The sequence below is a fragment of the Amphibalanus amphitrite genome, unplaced genomic scaffold (assembly GCF_019059575.1).
Source record: "Amphibalanus amphitrite isolate SeventyFive unplaced genomic scaffold, NRLGWU_Aamphi_draft 000752F_arrow, whole genome shotgun sequence".
Taxonomy (NCBI): Eukaryota; Metazoa; Arthropoda; class Thecostraca; order Balanomorpha; family Balanidae; genus Amphibalanus; species Amphibalanus amphitrite.
The window spans coordinates 270,508-287,092 of NW_024882246.1; the positions used below are offsets into that span (position 1 = coordinate 270,508).

Here is a 16,585-nt window from a genome sequence, read left to right on the forward strand (position 1 = left end):
TTTCAGCTCTGGGCTTCTGGACTTTGCGCGAGTGGCCTCGGGTACGATCGTCAGTGGCAGTCGAAAAGAAATCCTCCGGAGACAGGTCGACCCCTCCATTGAACAGCTGGTACATCTGGATCATATCTCCACGTCGTCGACGGTAGGACAGTGTAGGCAGTTTTAGGGTTTGCAGTCGTACTTCATAGGGGAGGTGTCTAATCGAGGCCACCAGGCGTGTTGCTCTCCTTTGGACCTTTTCAATAAGGAGTTGATCCGCGCGGTTGAACGGACCCCATGCCACATTTCCGAACTCCAAGTGTGGGCGTACCAGGGTCTTGTACAGCAGTGGGAGTGTGAACTCGTCGATAAGCTCGAATGAACGCCTAATGACTGCCAGGATCTGGTTGGCCTTCGCCGCAGCAGTGGCAGCTTGCTTGCGAAATTTAAGCGAAGAGTCAATGTGGACACCAAGATCGCGTTCTGTTTCCACCGCCTCTAGTTCGACCCCTCTCATGGTGTACTTGATTCGAGGATTGTTCCGTCCTAGATGCAGGATCTTGCACTTCCCCTCGTTAAATGGGAGCTGCCATCGGTCAGACCATTCCACCAGGGCATCAATATCGCCTTGAAGTGTCGTTACGGCTGTCGGGTCTCGCGCCTGCTGCATAGGCGATGGTCGGGCAGAGTGGTATCTGACATCTCTGACATGAGAGACAGCCACCTCTCCCTCTTCATCGTCCTCAGGCAGGGCTCCAACCGTGTTCAGACGTCGCTCTTCAGGGGCGCGCTGGGTAAGTTGAGTGGAATGGTTCCTGCCAGCCCTTTGTTGGGCGACAGCCAGTTCCACAACCTCAGCGGCTACAGAGCTCGAGTCACTGTCATGAAGCGTTGACACGTCCCGATAGAGCTTTGTATCATCGGCGAACATTTTCACAGAACAGTCTACCACAGAGGGGATATCGTCGACAAACAACAGAAACAAGAGGGGTCCCAGGACCGAGCCTTGAGGAACTCCGCTTCTGACAGCCAATGAGTCTGAAAGGCTTCCGTTTACAACGACTTTTTGATTGCGTCCGGAAAGAAATGCCTCAATCCACTTGAGAAGTTTGCCGGATATCCCAGAACACCTCAACTTTTTCAGAAGTCGGTTGTGTGGGACAGAGTCAAATGCTTTTCGGAAATCTAAGTATGCCACGTCGACGGGATCACCCCGCTCGAGCATCTTGGTCCAGTCGTCCAGAACCTCCATGAGTTGAGAGCTGCAGGATCTACGGGGACGGAACCCGTGCTGGTGCTTGGACAGCTGGCCAGTGGAGGCGAGGAACTCCACGAGGGCGTCACGCACCAGAGACTCCATGATCTTGCATGGGATGGACGTCAAACTGATTGGTCGGTAGTTTTCTGGGGCACTCCTGCTACCCTTCTTGTGGATCGGAACCACTGCCGCAGATTTCCATATTGAAGGGACATGTCCTTGTTCCAGAGATTCAGCGAACAGTGATGACAGTGGGCCAGCCAGAGCCGCAGCACCAAGTTGTAGCAGCTTCGGGTGCAAGCCATCCGGGCCAGGGGCGGCATCTGTCTTCAGGTGAGCAAGTTTTAGCCGAACCGCTTCAGTTGTAATGGGAACAGTCTCGATTGGCTCGCCTGTGAATTGGTTGGTTGGCTCCGGAATGTGAGATCTGTCCTCGTCTGTAAAAACACTGCTGAAGAACGAGTTGAGTAATTGGGCCTTATCTCTGTCATCGCACACGATGCTCCCGGAGCCATCTACGAGATTGTCCAGTCCAGCCTTAGTCTTGAGTCTTGAATTTGAATAGCGCCAGAATACCTTTGGGTTGGTTTTGACGTTTTTGACCAGTTCCTCCTCGAAGTCCCTCCTCAGCTTCCTAGTCAAGGCCCGCAACTGGTTTCTACAGCGGGTAAATCTGCTGTAGTCTAGGATATCCTGGGTTTGAGAGTATACCGTCCAGAGTCTTTCTTTCTCCTTTTTGAGTCGTAGGGCTCGGCCATTGATGTAGATGTTCTTGCGGTTAGACTTCCTCTTGCTGGTCGGGAAGCATTCTTGTGCACTTGTTTTGATACAATCCGTGATAAACTGGTACTTTTCGTCGATCGTGAGGTTTGCCATTGGGTCCCAGTCAGTGTCGTGGAGCTTCTCAATGAACTCTGCTGCATTCCCTTTGAAATAGTTTGCGTGGGCTGCGGGAGCGATTTGCTGGTAAGTGTAACAACGCAGATCGAATCTCAGGATGACATGGTCACTTCTGCCAAGTCCAGCTTCGTGATGGATGTTTTGCACCATCCCATCCGCATCTGTCACAATGAGATCCAATAGGTGGGGAGTCTCACCTGGGCGGAAACGAGTTGGTTGGGTGACCTGCTGATTGAGAAAACAGTCATCCAGTGCCTCCAGGAACCTGTGTGAGATATCCAGGGGTGGAGCCGGGGAGAAGTTATTTTCCCAGTCAATTTGAGGCATATTGAAGTCTCCCGCAATTAGTAGATGTGAGTGACCTGATGAGTAGGCAGCATGTAGAAGATGACACAGTTCATCAGAAACATCTCTTGTATTTTGGGAGGGACTTCGGTAGATGCATCCAATAAGAAGCTTGTCATCGTTTGTCAAAGGTAGATACAACCATAGTTGTTCGATGTAAGTCGTTGAGCTGACAGTTATCTCTGAAGCTTGGAGGCAGGTCTTTACATATATGCCTACTCCTCGGCGACCACTGGATCCCAATTCAGGTTGAGAGGGATCGAAGTTTGTGTACAGAGTGTAGCCAGGAATGGAGATTACAGCCTTACTGATGGGAACTGATTGTGCTTTTGGAATTACCTCTGTGACTAGAATAAGATCCGGTTCATTGCCAGCTATTTTCATACAGAGCTCGTCTCTTTTGTTTGGGAGTTGATCTGCGTTTGTGTAGAGAACCTGCATGCTTGTCATCCTTTGCGCATTGCCCCTTCCATGTAGTCAATTTTCAGCAAAGATACTTTTCTGGGCTTCATGCCCAGGGGCTTGAGCAGGTGTAGCAGTGTGTCCTGCACCCTTAGCCAAATTGTCCAGCTGGGCAGACTGCCCATTGCCAGCATCAGTTCCCATGGGAGTCTGTCCACCATTGAATGAGTGGGCAGTTTGAGCAGAGCGGTCTCTGACAGCTCCTGCAGGAGCGACAGCCGGCTCTGCGGCCACAGTCCTACCAGCTTGGGTAGCAACTCCAGTCTGCCTCTTTTCATGTAGCTGAGCAGTCTGTGCAGAGCGGTTACTGGCAGTTCCCGCAGGAGCGACAGCCAGCTCCGCGGCCGCAGGTCCAGCGGAGTGGTCACTGACAGCTCCCGGGGCTGCAATGGCCAGCTCCGCAACTCCAGTCCCATTTGAGTGGTCACTGCCAGCCCCCGCGGGAGCGACAGCCACCTCTGCGGGCACACGTCCAGCAGAGTGGTCACTGACAGCTCCCACGGAGGCGACAGCCAGCTCCGGGGCCGCAGGTCCCTGGGCAGCTCCACTCTGTGACTGCTTTCTTCCTGCTTTGGCAACAGAGTTCAGGTTGACTATCTTACCGCTCCGGATGGCAATATTCGTCTCACGAGTACCTTTGCGTCTGTTCAGCTCATCTCTTAGTTTCTTGTTTGTTTCTCTTTCTTTTCTAGTCAGGTCTGGGGTCACATATATGTTCACGTACTTCTTTGAGTGCCTAAGCTGTGGAGCCAGCTTCAGGATATCATGCTTGGCAGAGGCCTCTTCTAAGGTGATTATAAGCAGTCTAGCCTTACTCTCCACTTTCTTTCCAACTCTGAAGGACTTCTGCACTTTCACATTCAACTTCATTTCATCTCTGATCATTGACCTGAAGAGTTCCGCATCATGTGCAGCTCGTTCAGCCTGAGAGTCAGAGGCTTGTTCGGGCAGGTTATGTACAACAAGGTTTTGTTTTCTTTTTTCCTTATCCATGTAGTCGTCTAGGGCACCTGTGAGTTCGTGAGCAGCAGTCCTGTTTGACCCAGCCATGCCAGTTTTGGGGAGCGCTGAGATTTGGTTGCTCACCTTTCTCACAACTTCGTCGCAAGAACCCTTCACCATGTCAGCATATGTCCTTTTGAAGGTCTCGTTCTCCTTCAAGGACTGATCCAGGATGAGGATGTTCTTCTCGTCTTGTGCTTTGAGCTCAGCAAGCTGCTTCTCAAGAGTTGCCTGCTTCTCCCTGAAGGAGTTTTGAACATCAGCAAGATGGTTGCGAAGGGACTCGCCCAAAGAATCTACCTTGTCAGCAAGAGATGCAAGAGTTACCTGCTGTTTTCTGTTTCTTTTCATTTCGTCTTTGCAGTGGGTACAGAGCCAGGCCAGCACTTTGTGTCTGTCGAGGGCTCGCAGGGCCAGTTTGGAGATACCCTGACATGAGGAATGGTACCAGCCGTGGCACCTGTCACACTGAACACCCGAATCATCAGCACGGACAGCCTCTCCGCATGCCTTTCCTGAATCCTGGTCCACCCTTGCATACAACCCCTTCGCTATCTGCACTAGTGTCGCTAGATGACCGAGAAATAGATACAGAGTTTTGCTCCCATTTTTCATAAACGCTATCGTCCAGCTTACCAATGATTTTGTGGGCTGATCCATCCATACCTTGAGCAGTTGACTGTTGGGGATCTAGTTGAGCCGTTTTTGCAGCATTCCCCTGATCCTGCGTTGCAGAACTCGAACATTCATGTCCGTTTTCGGTTTCAACCGCCGAACCACATGCAACCGCTTTAACTTGCGACAATCTCGGAGGGGGCGTTTGAATCGTTTGAATTTGAGATCCCGCATCAGCTGATTTCGACGTGGCAGCAGCCTTCTTTTTTCTTGTTGGTGGAGGCGAATGTTGAACCGGCATCATTAAACTACAAGAAAAGGATTAACGAGGAAAAATGCTAGCTGAGTCAGGGTGCCGATGAGGGTCGGGGTTGGAGCTCGATGAGACACGTCCGTTCCCGCCGAGAGCGCAACGCGGAATCCCATCCCGACTTGATGTTCTCTAAATTTAAATTATTTTGTATCATTTTATTGCTACATATATCAGAGAGGTCTAATTATCAGCTGTAACATATGTTAGCATATTTTTTCTTGATTTTTGAAATATTTGTGGAATGTGGTGGAAAATGAAATATTTTACAAGCAGGGCTGCAGAGTTAGGGTCGGAGTGGAGTTAAAGTCAATTGGAGTCGATAGTTCTGGCGGAGTTGGAGTCATCAAAATCTTACTGACTCTGACTCCGGAGTTCAAGTTAACAAAGCGTGGCTCAACGTCATACATTGCACCTGTTTGATTGATGGTACTGCGCTCAACATCATATTTTGAAGAAAAAAGGCCATTTTGCAAGAAGCTAAAGACGGTGATTTCCCCAGAGTCTGCTTTTTAATTCTGCATGCTATTTTTAATGCATATTTACAACACAAAGTCTTGGAATGTACAAGGGATTGTTTCAGGCAAGATACAAACATAACATCTGTATTATGAATTTCAATATCATATGGATTTTGATAGTCAGAGTCAGAGTCTGAGTCGATTTTGGAAACCGGAGTCTGTGTCCAACTCCTCAGTCGGAATCACCCTAAAATCCATCGACTCTGCAACACAAAGCCTTGGAATGCACAATGATCGTTTCAGGCAAGATAAAAACATCTATTATGAATTTAAATATCATATGGATTTTGATAGGTAGATTGTCAGAGTTGGAGTCAGAGTCTGAGTCGATTTTGGAAACCGGAGTCCGAGTTGATTTTGGAAACTGGAGTCCGAGTTGAGTCAGAGTCACCCTAAAATCCATTGACTCTGCACCTGCAGCCCTGATTACAGGTGAACTGTAACTGGTACCTGCTTAGGTGCCCATATAATTTATCGGAACTTTACCTTGACCTAGGCAACTCTGACATGTCAGATATGGGCCGGTGTAAACGGAATGCCATCGGAACAGGGGCTTAGGTCGATATGGCTCTATTCCAGTTAGCCAGTCTTTGCCGTAGCGCTCCGGAGTTGGTAGGTCTCGGACCGCCAAGTTCGGCTCAAGTCCGGCTCCCTGCCACGGCGTGCTACGGCCGGGTCCGGCTGCCTTGTAGCTGTTCTTGCATACTGTGGCTGAAGTACGGTTGAGGAAGGTACGGTACAGCTGAGTGGCGCGGTTGAACTTCAATCGTGTCAGCTCCAGTAGGCAGTTGAGCCCCAGACCTTGTCCGTATTTCGGCCACAGCAAAGTACCGGAGCTAGCCAGAGTAGGGCCAGATACGGGACTGCAGCTGACACACGATCCCCAGAGCTCGTCCGCACTATTGCCGGACTTGTGCCGCATCAGCCGTGCCGTACCTCAACCGTACTTCAGCCATAGTAAGCCATCCCAGCCAGCAAATTTGGTCTGGGCCATAGCTGGTTTTACTCTGGCCAGCTCATGCATTTGCTCCGGCCAGAGTACGAGCGAGGTCTGGGGCTCTACTGGAGCTGACACACGACCCCAGAGCTCGCCCGCTCCACAGCCGCTTCTCAACGGAAGTCGTATCAGCCGTGCCGTTGCAATCGTACTTCAGCCACAGTAAGCCAGAGCAGCTACGATGCAGCCGGACCTGGCCGTAGGGAGCCGGACTTCAGCCGTGGCAGGGAGCCGGATTGGGCCAGACTTGGCGGTCCGAAAGCATAGCAACTCGGGAGCGCTACGGCAAAGGCTGACCAACTGGAATAGGGCCATATCAACCCAAACCCCGGCTCTGACAGCGTTCCTTTAGACCGGCCCAACTCTGGCATGTCGGTTAAACCAAATTGCCAAACCAAATTGCTGGCTGGGATAGAGCAGGTGCGATGCAGCCGGACCTGGCCGTAGCATGCAGTGGTAGGGAGCCGGACTTGGTCCGAAACGATATCAACTCCGGAGCGCTACGGCAAAGACTGACAATGCCTCACTTGTATTTTCACTACCTCTGTCGTAGTAGATAATGACATAAAACTTCAAATTGCACCAGCTAAGTGCCCGAAGTTGTCATGCTTTGCAGTCTGGTCCTTATCAACTTAACTTCAATAGGTAATAAGTTGTATTCTGTGTTCCAGAGATGGCTGCTCAACTGCTGAGAACAGCATTAAGTCGCCAATGCTTGCAGCTTCAAAATGAGATTCGTTTGACAGGTAAGGATAGTGATGGTGATTTATTTTCAAATGGTTCCTTATAGTACCGAAGTTATCACAAAAACTGTGAAACTTTAAGAGTTTTGTCATGTGTTGTCAGTGGATAAAACATACGTCTCGTAGCTCGTTGTCCACGAGTTCGTGGCTGGGGAGTTCCAAGTGTTGGACCCCGTTCCTATATTCAGCTAAATTCGCCGACAAAAGTACGCATAGCAAAGGTATGTGGGACCATAAACCTCTGTACACCTGGACTGAGCGCAGAAATTTCGGCCATGACTATAGTGGCCCTAACTTTCAGATGTTATATCTCGAGATCAGTAACACCGAGATAGGTCCAGTCTTCACTGTTTGATGGCCCCGTGCATTAAAAATTGAATGCAATGTCTCCGGGAGATATCGGCTGGCACAGAGGAGGGTGTGCGCGTGGCGCGTGAGGGGTGTTTACAAAGTTGGTCTAATGATATCTCCAGAACCGCGTCACTGATTGAGCTCAAATTTGGTATGTGACCAGATACAATACATCCGACACTATCACATTTCTTAAATAGGTGGTGGTGGTGCACGTGCGCACGTGCGCACGTGCGCACCCCTTCTTTATATCTCAGTAACCACTGGCCCGATTGAGCTCAAATTTGGTATGTGCCCAGATGACATACATTAGCCACTGGTGCATAAGTAGGAGGGCAAATATTCGCGCGTAAAAGCACGTAGGCGATGAAGGACGTAAGGACAGAAGTACGTATCGGTAAAAAAATTAACTTGCCCAACTCAAAAAGGCCAACTTGATCTGACCTGACATTACTTACATAACCCGTCCTAATCCAACCTAACTTACACTTTTGCCCATACGTCTTTATACATTACGTACATTAGCGATACGCGCTTTTGTCCTACGTAGGTACCTACATTTGCTGACGTACATTTCCCATATGGACATTGTCGATGCGTACTTCTTTTGTCAGCAACCCGTGGTGGATCCATGGTGTCATTCGCAACAAGCTGACTGGCCTTCCAAGTCAGGTCAATGACCTAATAGTCGGGCAGATCGTGGCCTGCTAGAACATCTTAAACTTGCTTTTACGTTTTTTTTTCCGGGGCTCTGATTCCGAAGTTCGTAAAAGATTTGATCAAAGACGATGTTTTCATGCATTTGTGGTAGGTCGTGTCAGGTCAGGCCAACCAATAGGAGTCCTGCCGGCTCTCCGTAGTGGGTGTAAACCACCACTGATAGTTTCGTAACATGTTTCGTAGACACGAAATTACTTCTCAAATGTTCAATGAACACCCCTTCCCCGCCCCTTCTAACTTGGCTACTTGGTCACGGAGTGACACGCGGTAGGCATCGTTCGAAAGAGTATCAAAAGTCGTGAAGAAATTGCCTCGGTGCTGCGTTCCTAACCACTCACAAATGCGATTAATTATGCGCTTTTTTAAATGAGCGGAGTAGAAACGTTAGTGTAACAGTGCAACACTTAACAAAATAATAAGGCATGCTGCTGCAAGTCACAACATACGTATAAACATAATTTAGAATATCAGTTCTTATGTCAATGTCTTCCCTGGTACCCTTCATATTCTAATTCATTCGTTTATTTAACTCTCACTCAGCTGCAGCTACCGCAATGAGTTCTGACATGTCATGTTCCAGCTGCCCGTGCCCTTAGTGTTTCGGCGCAAGCAAAGCAAGAAACACCCAAGGATGGAGTGACATGTGGCCGAAGTGCTACCAATAACCCGGTGAAAGCGAAAACGCCCATAGGTAAGAAAATATAGCAAGACTTGTCATGCACGTAATTTGTATGATTCAGGTAGGCGGTAGCACCTCCCTTCCCCACTAACTCATTGCGTTTAGTTGCGTTTAGTTTGGGGGTTCTAAGTTTCTCAGTGCTTGTGCGAGGATCATTTTAGAGCATTTTAATTAGTGACCTTACCCTCGTAGTTAAAAAAGTTAAGTTCAAACACTTGTTCCTTAATAATTTCTAGCACAGCTCTTCATCAGAATACAAAGCTAAAAATGTCACGATAAAATCCAATCTTTGATCCAATCTTTGAATCTTTGGCTGTCAAAGATTGGATTTTTATCGTGACATTTTATATTTGTATTCTGATGAAGAGCTGTGCTCGAAATTATTAAGAAACAAGTGTTTGGACTTAACTTTTTTTAAACTACGAGGGTAAGGTCACTAATAAAAAATGCTCTAGTTTTGGGGTTGTTTATCTGTAGCGGCGATTGCTATAGCCTACATTGCTTACTTACTTAGTCCACAAAGTGTAGACCACATGGAGATCGTTAAGTGCTTGCTTGGGATGTCGCGTTCAGCAGCTTACCATTAATTTTTTTTTCGTGATCTGTCTGTCATTCTGTCAAGCTTTGTTATATTGGTAGCGATTTTTGAGAAGTGAGATACATGGGTCAGCTTTGCCACCCCCTCCGCCATCCGGTGTCTCCCGCCGCAGCCCACAGCACCCCTCCCCCCTCGCGGACAGGTCGACTGGACGAGCCAGAAGAGGGCGCTCGCCACCCGTACCAGGAGAAGGAGCCGCTGCCAGAGTTCCCGGACGGTGTGAACCCGAGCACGGGTGAAATCGGCGGCCCGCGCGGCCCCGAGCCCACCCGCTACGGAGACTGGGAGCGCAAGGGACGCGTCACAGACTTCTGAGCATAGATCTCTGACAGAAACATAGACTTCTCAGAGGCCCAGTGTCGGGTGGTCCCTGGTACAGAGTTGAGCGATCGTACAGCGGATGGTGCCACTTTGATATGCGTAGGCTGGTTGAAGAACTCCGGATGTCATTGAATGATCTGCGGGCTCTGCGAGCTGCTTGCGCCGGTTGTGAGATCATGAAGCGCCTGTTTGAGATGTAGGGTGCTCGTGAATGTGGATTGTGTGCCAGTCGTTCCCAAGCTTTAGTGGTTTTCTGACAGGATTCATGCATACGTTATGCTCACCTTAGCTTGTTAGCCAGCAATGTCCCAAAATTTGTCGATTTGGGTGGGAAACGACATCCAAATGAAATTCATTTTCCCACTCACACCACCAATTTTTAAGAACAATTTTCCACTCCCACAAAAAACTAGATTTTTTACCTATAGAAAGAGCAGTTGGGCGGATGCCCAGATCAGCATCAAGCATCCTACATTTTTCACTTGTTGGATCTAATCGAATCAGCAGTTTTTCACTCTCTCCCCTCTTTTTGGTAGGTAATTTCCCCTCTGACACCCAAGACAAAACTCAATTTTGGGACACTGTTAGCCAGGAGATATATAGCACTAGAAAGACAAGAGGCTGCAGTTTTTTTTTCAAACGACTGATATTCTACTGTGACTCGTAGTCAATTATGCTGAATGGTAGTGCAATACTGTGCAAATACATGTCTTGTTCTTCATCAGCGTTGTCATGAGATGTCGAAAAACAGTTATTGACAGGAACTTTCACCTAATTCATAAAGCAATGATCAATGGATGGAATATTGCGGCTGCAAGTCCTGTAATATTCTCAGATTCGTCAGAAGCTCATACATGTATTGCGCAGTACATTCACACATTACATTGTCATCAGATGAAGTTGCATGCCATCAGACAGATTGTACAAAAAGTACCCCCTTCTGAATCGAACTCAACCGTGCTGTGAGAAGATAACTAATAGTCGCATGAAAAATTCCTTCTAACGAAGGGTAGAGCTGCAAATAAATTGCAAATGTAGTAGAACACCACGGTATAACAGCCGAAGAACAAGGCTTCCAGCAGTTACGTGCGTCGTACATTCCACGCTCGCTAACTTCTTCCTGCTCTACGATTATGCTTCTCTATGGATGCTTGGAAAAATTGATGTGCCCTTTGTCTAAACTGGATATTTTCAGGCATGGATCCCTAAGCTGTCTACACTCTACACATGGTATGATACATGGTTCTATTTGTTTCTTCTATTGATTATATGGACAATAGCAAAATAGACTAAGTCTGGCTAGCTACGATAACAATGAGCCATTTACCTCTTCAAGCCATGCATCCAATGTGGAGAGTATTTATAACGCTTGCTACCGGCCACAGGGCGAGCGTTTTTCGCTTTCTGACTCTCTTCCTTTCCGATCACGAAAGCGACGTACCTGTCTGTAGTGAAAGCCGCTGCATACTAATGCATAAATGTCTGATGAACTTATGTATGGTCGTCACAAATACATGTGGAATTAAGACTGTAAAGCTAAAAATTAAGATGCTTCTGGGGACGAAAAGCGTTTGCCCTGTAGCCAGTGGTCGTCCGCACTAAAGTGTCGGATTGAAACACGGTGTTAACCGTGACAGCGATGAGAAATCCTAGTTCAGAATGTCATCGATACTCCTAGAGTTGGAGCATTGGGTTGGACATAACACAGAGCACAGTTTTCATGTTTCAACACACTCGACACAGCACGTGATACACCGGATCATTGGACGGCACCCCAGCAGGGCGATATTCCCACGGTCGTGCTATTCGGGGACAACTGGCTGTAAGACGACGCCTGGACGAGCTTGGCCACGGGCTTCACACTCTCCCGTGTACTGAATAGCTCGAATATGAACCGGCCCTCTTACAATCGATAGAAGATGAAGAACACGTTACAAATCAGCAGATCCACCTCCCTCGTCTACCACCACTGCCGGTTGGACTTATCCTCTCTTGGTCTCCCACCTTTCCTCTCCTCACTCTCTTTCTCTCTATCTCCCTCCTATCGTTCTATTCCCCCTCCCCCTCCCCGTGCCGCACAGGCCGTCCCCCACGCCTCTCACAGCTTGGTGTCCATCGAGTCGGTGGCGTACGCCCGGTTCTCCTCCCCGGTGGGTTTCTCAGTCATTGCCGCCGCCTGACCCTCCAGCTTCCTGCAGTGGGGACGGATACACTGGTTAGGTCAAGTCACGTTACTGGCGTGCAAAAGCAAAAACTATTATGTTGAGCCTCTGCCCCAACACGACCTGACCCAACATAGTAGTTTCTGCCTTTGCACGGCAGGACTTAAGTCACGGGGCCATATCCCGAAAGATCAACATGGGTATTTTGTTTCGAGTGACCTCGAGGAGAGTGTCGATTATCAGGAAGAGAAAACCAAAAAGATATTCCTCAGGTATTTGGGTATCGCATGTCGATCTCGTCACTCACGTTCCGAAGACCTCTCCCTGTTCGATGGTGTCCGGCAGCGCCTTGCCCTTGGTCTCGGGTAGCAGCAGGGCCAGCAGGCCGGCCAGGATGGACGTGATGCCGAACAGGATCACCGGCAGGTACCGGTACGCCTGGGCGCCCTGTGATCGCGAGTACCGAGTATCCGTCATCTATCCACTCAGACTCAACCACATACCATCAGACAATGGAGTATCAGTACCGGCCTACGGATTATCAATCACCCATTTATCCATCAATGCAGTACCGCCTACGGTCAGCGGCGTGAAACAGCGAGTCGGTTTTAATCACAAATCGGCAGGTTGACGCCTCTTCAATATGTGATCTCAATCGGAGATCGCAAATATGCAATATGAAATTATGAACACGGAAGAATGACGATCAAACGATTCTTCTTTACGGGAGCTCTTTCCTGCACGTACTCCATCTCAAATGAAGACTATAGCACGGCTACTCATACGCATTCACTTGTCGTTCCATATATACACTTTTCTACTGAGTTCGCCATGACGATGCATTTCTATCAGATAACGCCACCACCTCTGGCCTCCGTGTACTCACGTAGGTGCCCACGTAGGGCGCCACGATGCTGCCGATGCGGGCGCACATGGACGAGCTGCCGACGCCCGTCGTTCGCAGCACGGTGGGGAACACCTCGGCAGAGTAGACGTACACGATGGCGAACGAGGCAGAGATGCAGAACTTGCCGATCATGGCGCACGTGACGATCGGCCAGTCCAACGTGTAGACGTCTGTGGGCGGAAAGGGACGGGGTGTGGAGGCGACGAGACAGGCTAGACACGGTCGGCAGTGGGATCCTTCCAGCGTGCTCGCTGTACTTAGATAACTGGGTGTACAAGAGTACGCTTGGACACTTAAAAAGTCACGGACAGGGAGCAGCAATGATATCCAATCGCTTCTGTTCCTGCAGCCCTTCCTTCACGTCACCCAACTCAACCACAAGTCATCCCCGATGGCCTATTAACATTCCCGCCCGACTCACCCTTCTCGAAGATCATGGTGCAGAGGCACGCCACGCCGCCGATGACCATGCTGATGCAGAGCGGCAGCCGGCGGCCCGTTTTCAGCAGCGCCAACGTACTGAGAGCGTAGGCCGGAATCTCCACCGCGCCGCCAATGAAGATGTTGACGAACAGGTCGCCGCCCAGGTTACCCGAGTTGAGCGACAGGCCGTAGTAGACGAAGCTGTTGACGAACCAGTTGTAGTAGAAGTTGAGCGTGCGTATGCGCAGGTTGGGCGTCCGGAACAGGTCAAGGATGGTCACTTTTTCGTCCTCGTCTTCGGTCGCCCCCTGTAAAAGAAGGATTTGGTCAACGACCGCTTCACAGAATCCAGCCAGATTAAGAAATTAAGAAATGCCGAATCGAGCTTCGCTGAATCGTGAATCGTAAAACTGTTTGTCATTACAAAACTGATGAAATTTTCATCAATAGTGGCTGCAGCGATGCATAGTGCGGCGGCAGTGTTATATCACCGCCAGGCAAATGCTCGCCAATCTGGTTTTCGAGGGCGAGTGTCGGACCTACCTCATCCACCACTTTCATAGTGGACTTGTAGGGCCGTCCGTTCTTTCGGCAGATTTTCTCGATGATCTCTCGGGCCTCCTCCTCTCTGCCCTGAGTCAGAAGCCACCGCGGGGACTCTGGGATGACGCTGCGTGGAAAGAGAACGTATCGTGGTTTAGAAGAACGAAGCCAAACTTGAAGTTCGCAGCGCAATTCTGATTTCTGACGAGGTAAAAAGCTGAAGGATCTTTGGCGCTCGGCGGTCTTGGCCACTTACTGAATGTGTCGCTTTTTTGGTGGAGGTTGGGATGGAGGTCGGTGACGCGGAAATATCAACGGGCAGTTCTCAACGTGTTTAAGTGTGATTATCGAGACGTGAATTAGCAAGATGAGTTGAATAAAGATTGGATATATTGGAATATATTATGAAACGTAAATGAAGAAAGGGTGCCGTCGGACTGCTGGCCCTCAGGTCGATGATTGAATTTGCTAAACAGTAAACGTGACTACCTAAATATGGATACGAAATACCTAAGAAGCATAGCCTACATATTGGGCAAATCAACCGGCAGCTGCCAACTGAAATATAATCGGTCACGTTAATCTATAAAGATCTTGATCGCGGAACACAATCAATGAAGCATTCAGTATTCAGGTGAACAACGAATAACGATATAAAGCCTTGAAGAAGGCTTATAAAGCCTACATCATTCCGTCTCGCGAGTCACCTACCTACTCTACCAACCGATCGCCTTTGTCAGATGACGGCTTACGCAGACGGAGTAACAGCAGCTGACACCTCTACCAGGCGTAGTTAACAGGTGCACACATGAACTGACACATCCCACCTCCTCGCATACCGGGTGAAGAGTCGTACCTACCAGACGCACACAGCAGTCACACCCCCACTCACAAGTAGAAGGAGAAGAACACGACGGCCGGCAGGACGACGCACAGCTGCAGCTGCATCCACGGCTTCAGCACGTAGGCGATGCCGGCCAAAGACATGAAGCCGATGGCGAAGGTGTACTCGTAGGAGATGCCGAGAATGGCGCGCCACGGTCCGCCCACAGACTCCAGAGCTGCCGCACGGGACGGAGCGGGGTCAGCGGCGAGGCAAGGGTGGGTCTACTCTATTCGTACTTTTGCTCATCCTATTATATAAAATGAGGGCCTTGACGTACCCAAATAAGCATATTCAAAATGTAAATGATATATAAAAACCAGAGAGCAAAACCGTCCACTCATTGATGACAAAGCGAGCCTAGACGGACGGTGGGTGCTGCACGTTATATCGTTTCGATAAAGAAAGTATCATTCCCGATGTCACCACAGATGAAAATGATTTATCCATGTTCATAGCCCTTAGCTTTTACGGGTCTCTGCGCTACACTAGTGTAAAAAGAGCATGCATACAAGAGGTCATCTTTCGCTCGACACACGCCGTTTGCTGGCTCCCTCCTGGCCTGAATCGTACCGGTTTGTACCGGGGATCTGCACGTACCATATACGAAGCCTGTGGTGAAGAGGGCCATCATGTTCAGCGCCACGAAGAAGCGCAGCACCATGAAGGTGAAGATGTCGGTGGAGAAGGCGGCGGCGATACCGAAGATGAGGAAAAGCGCCGTGCCATAGAGAAGGACGCGCCGCCGGCCGAACCTGGAAGAGCGCGAGGTGAGGAGAGAACGAACGGCAGCGTCAGAGGACGGCTCCGATTGGTGCTGTAGACACTGAACTGAGCAGTCACTTAGTGTACGCTCAGTGTAGAGCAATTAATACACATTTGTATTTGTTCTGTTAAAAAATGCAGATTGAACGCTAAACGGCATGCTATTCCATATAAGGGCTTTTAGTTCACGAGTCATGAGCACTTTGTTACAGAACGTCAAAATCAAGAGAATCGGCATTTCGATGACCTTTAGTGGCCCGACCTTTGTCCTGAGTTGAAAAGTGTCCGTGGTAAATTCGTGATGATTATTGAAGCCGTATGAGGGCTTATGCGTTACGTGCTATATTTCTCAGGATTTGCATAGCACCCCAAACCATATAGGTATACCTATGAACAGAACATAACACATATAGTGATCTACATATAGCGAGTAGCGCATATGAATTTCTGCATCGCTTCGACAGATTATCATTCCACGGACTATTCAAACCGGCATTGGTCATACCTATTTCTCATTACATTGCTAATATGATTCAGCCCACGCCCGTCACGCAGAATCATTACCAGTTCGTAGCAGACCTAACCGGGAATAAATGTTCTGACCCATCCTGCAAAAACCCCGAGCAATGCCAATGGTAACATTCGCAGAAACGGGACGTCACAGTTAGAATACGTCAGCCGGCGGCGGCGCTCGTCGGTCTCTCAGGAACTGGAAATACAGGTTTTAGGGGGCGGATGAGGGGGGGGGATGTCTCCAGCCTGTCCTCCAGGAGCGCTCAGCCGCGGTAGCTGTAGCTAGCTATAGACGCTATGGGTGAAACCGGACGGCCCGGTCCGATCATACTCGTGAATGTCTGGCACAGTATGGCTGATACGGAATCCGCCTCTGTCTGAGGGCCATTTTGACGATTCAGCAGTGAGTCAGTGTTTCTTTAAAAATACGAACGGATCCGATGTGGTGTAGTGATCTGGGAACGGGTGCTATCACGTTCATGCATCTCACCCGATTACATAGGAGCCGAGGTAATGCACGTGTGCATAGATAAAGCAATGTCACTTTCATTGAGGCTTCGTGTTTGCAGAGGTCGGCATAAAAACGCT

General features: G+C 49.2%; 2 protein-coding genes across 2 annotated transcripts in view; one reads left to right on the top strand and one right to left on the bottom strand.

Annotated features, from left to right (window-relative positions):
- The first annotated feature begins 16 nt into the window (after window positions 1-16).
- LOC122365625 (succinate dehydrogenase assembly factor 4, mitochondrial-like) lies at window positions 17-10,522 on the top strand. The gene is made up of 4 exons (XM_043336998.1): window positions 17-41; window positions 7,061-7,135; window positions 8,784-8,894; window positions 9,623-10,522. The coding sequence occupies exons 2-4, from the start codon at window positions 7,063-7,065 to the stop codon at window positions 9,793-9,795; spliced, it is 357 nt and encodes a 118-aa protein (XP_043192933.1). The 5' UTR covers window positions 17-41; window positions 7,061-7,062; the 3' UTR covers window positions 9,796-10,522.
- Window positions 10,523-10,644: 122 nt separating this feature from the next.
- Window positions 10,645-16,585, bottom strand: part of LOC122365624 (organic cation transporter protein-like) — a 29,971-nt gene continuing 24,030 nt past the window's right edge. Inside the window, exons 6-13 of the mRNA XM_043336997.1 lie at window positions 15,320-15,474; window positions 14,729-14,897; window positions 13,837-13,963; window positions 13,292-13,601; window positions 12,850-13,040; window positions 12,271-12,410; window positions 11,886-11,993; window positions 10,645-11,842 (exon numbers count right to left, since the gene is read on the bottom strand). Of these exons, the coding sequence (XP_043192932.1) occupies window positions 11,900-11,993; window positions 12,271-12,410; window positions 12,850-13,040; window positions 13,292-13,601; window positions 13,837-13,963; window positions 14,729-14,897; window positions 15,320-15,474 (1,186 nt within the window). The 3' untranslated portion in view covers window positions 10,645-11,842; window positions 11,886-11,899. The remainder of the gene's footprint in view (window positions 11,843-11,885; window positions 11,994-12,270; window positions 12,411-12,849; window positions 13,041-13,291; window positions 13,602-13,836; window positions 13,964-14,728; window positions 14,898-15,319; window positions 15,475-16,585) is intronic.

Bases quoted from the DNA above. Each gene is read 5' to 3' on its own strand.
- LOC122365625 (XM_043336998.1), top strand. From the start codon at position 7,063: ATGGCTGCTCAACTGCTGAGAACAGCATTAAGTCGCCAATGCTTGCAG. The intron at 7,136-8,783 runs GTAAGGATAGTG...GTCATGTTCCAG, and splicing joins AAATGAGATTCGTTTGACAG to CTGCCCGTGCCCTTAGTGTT. The intron at 8,895-9,622 runs GTAAGAAAATAT...CCTCGCGGACAG, and splicing joins GAAAGCGAAAACGCCCATAG to GTCGACTGGACGAGCCAGAA.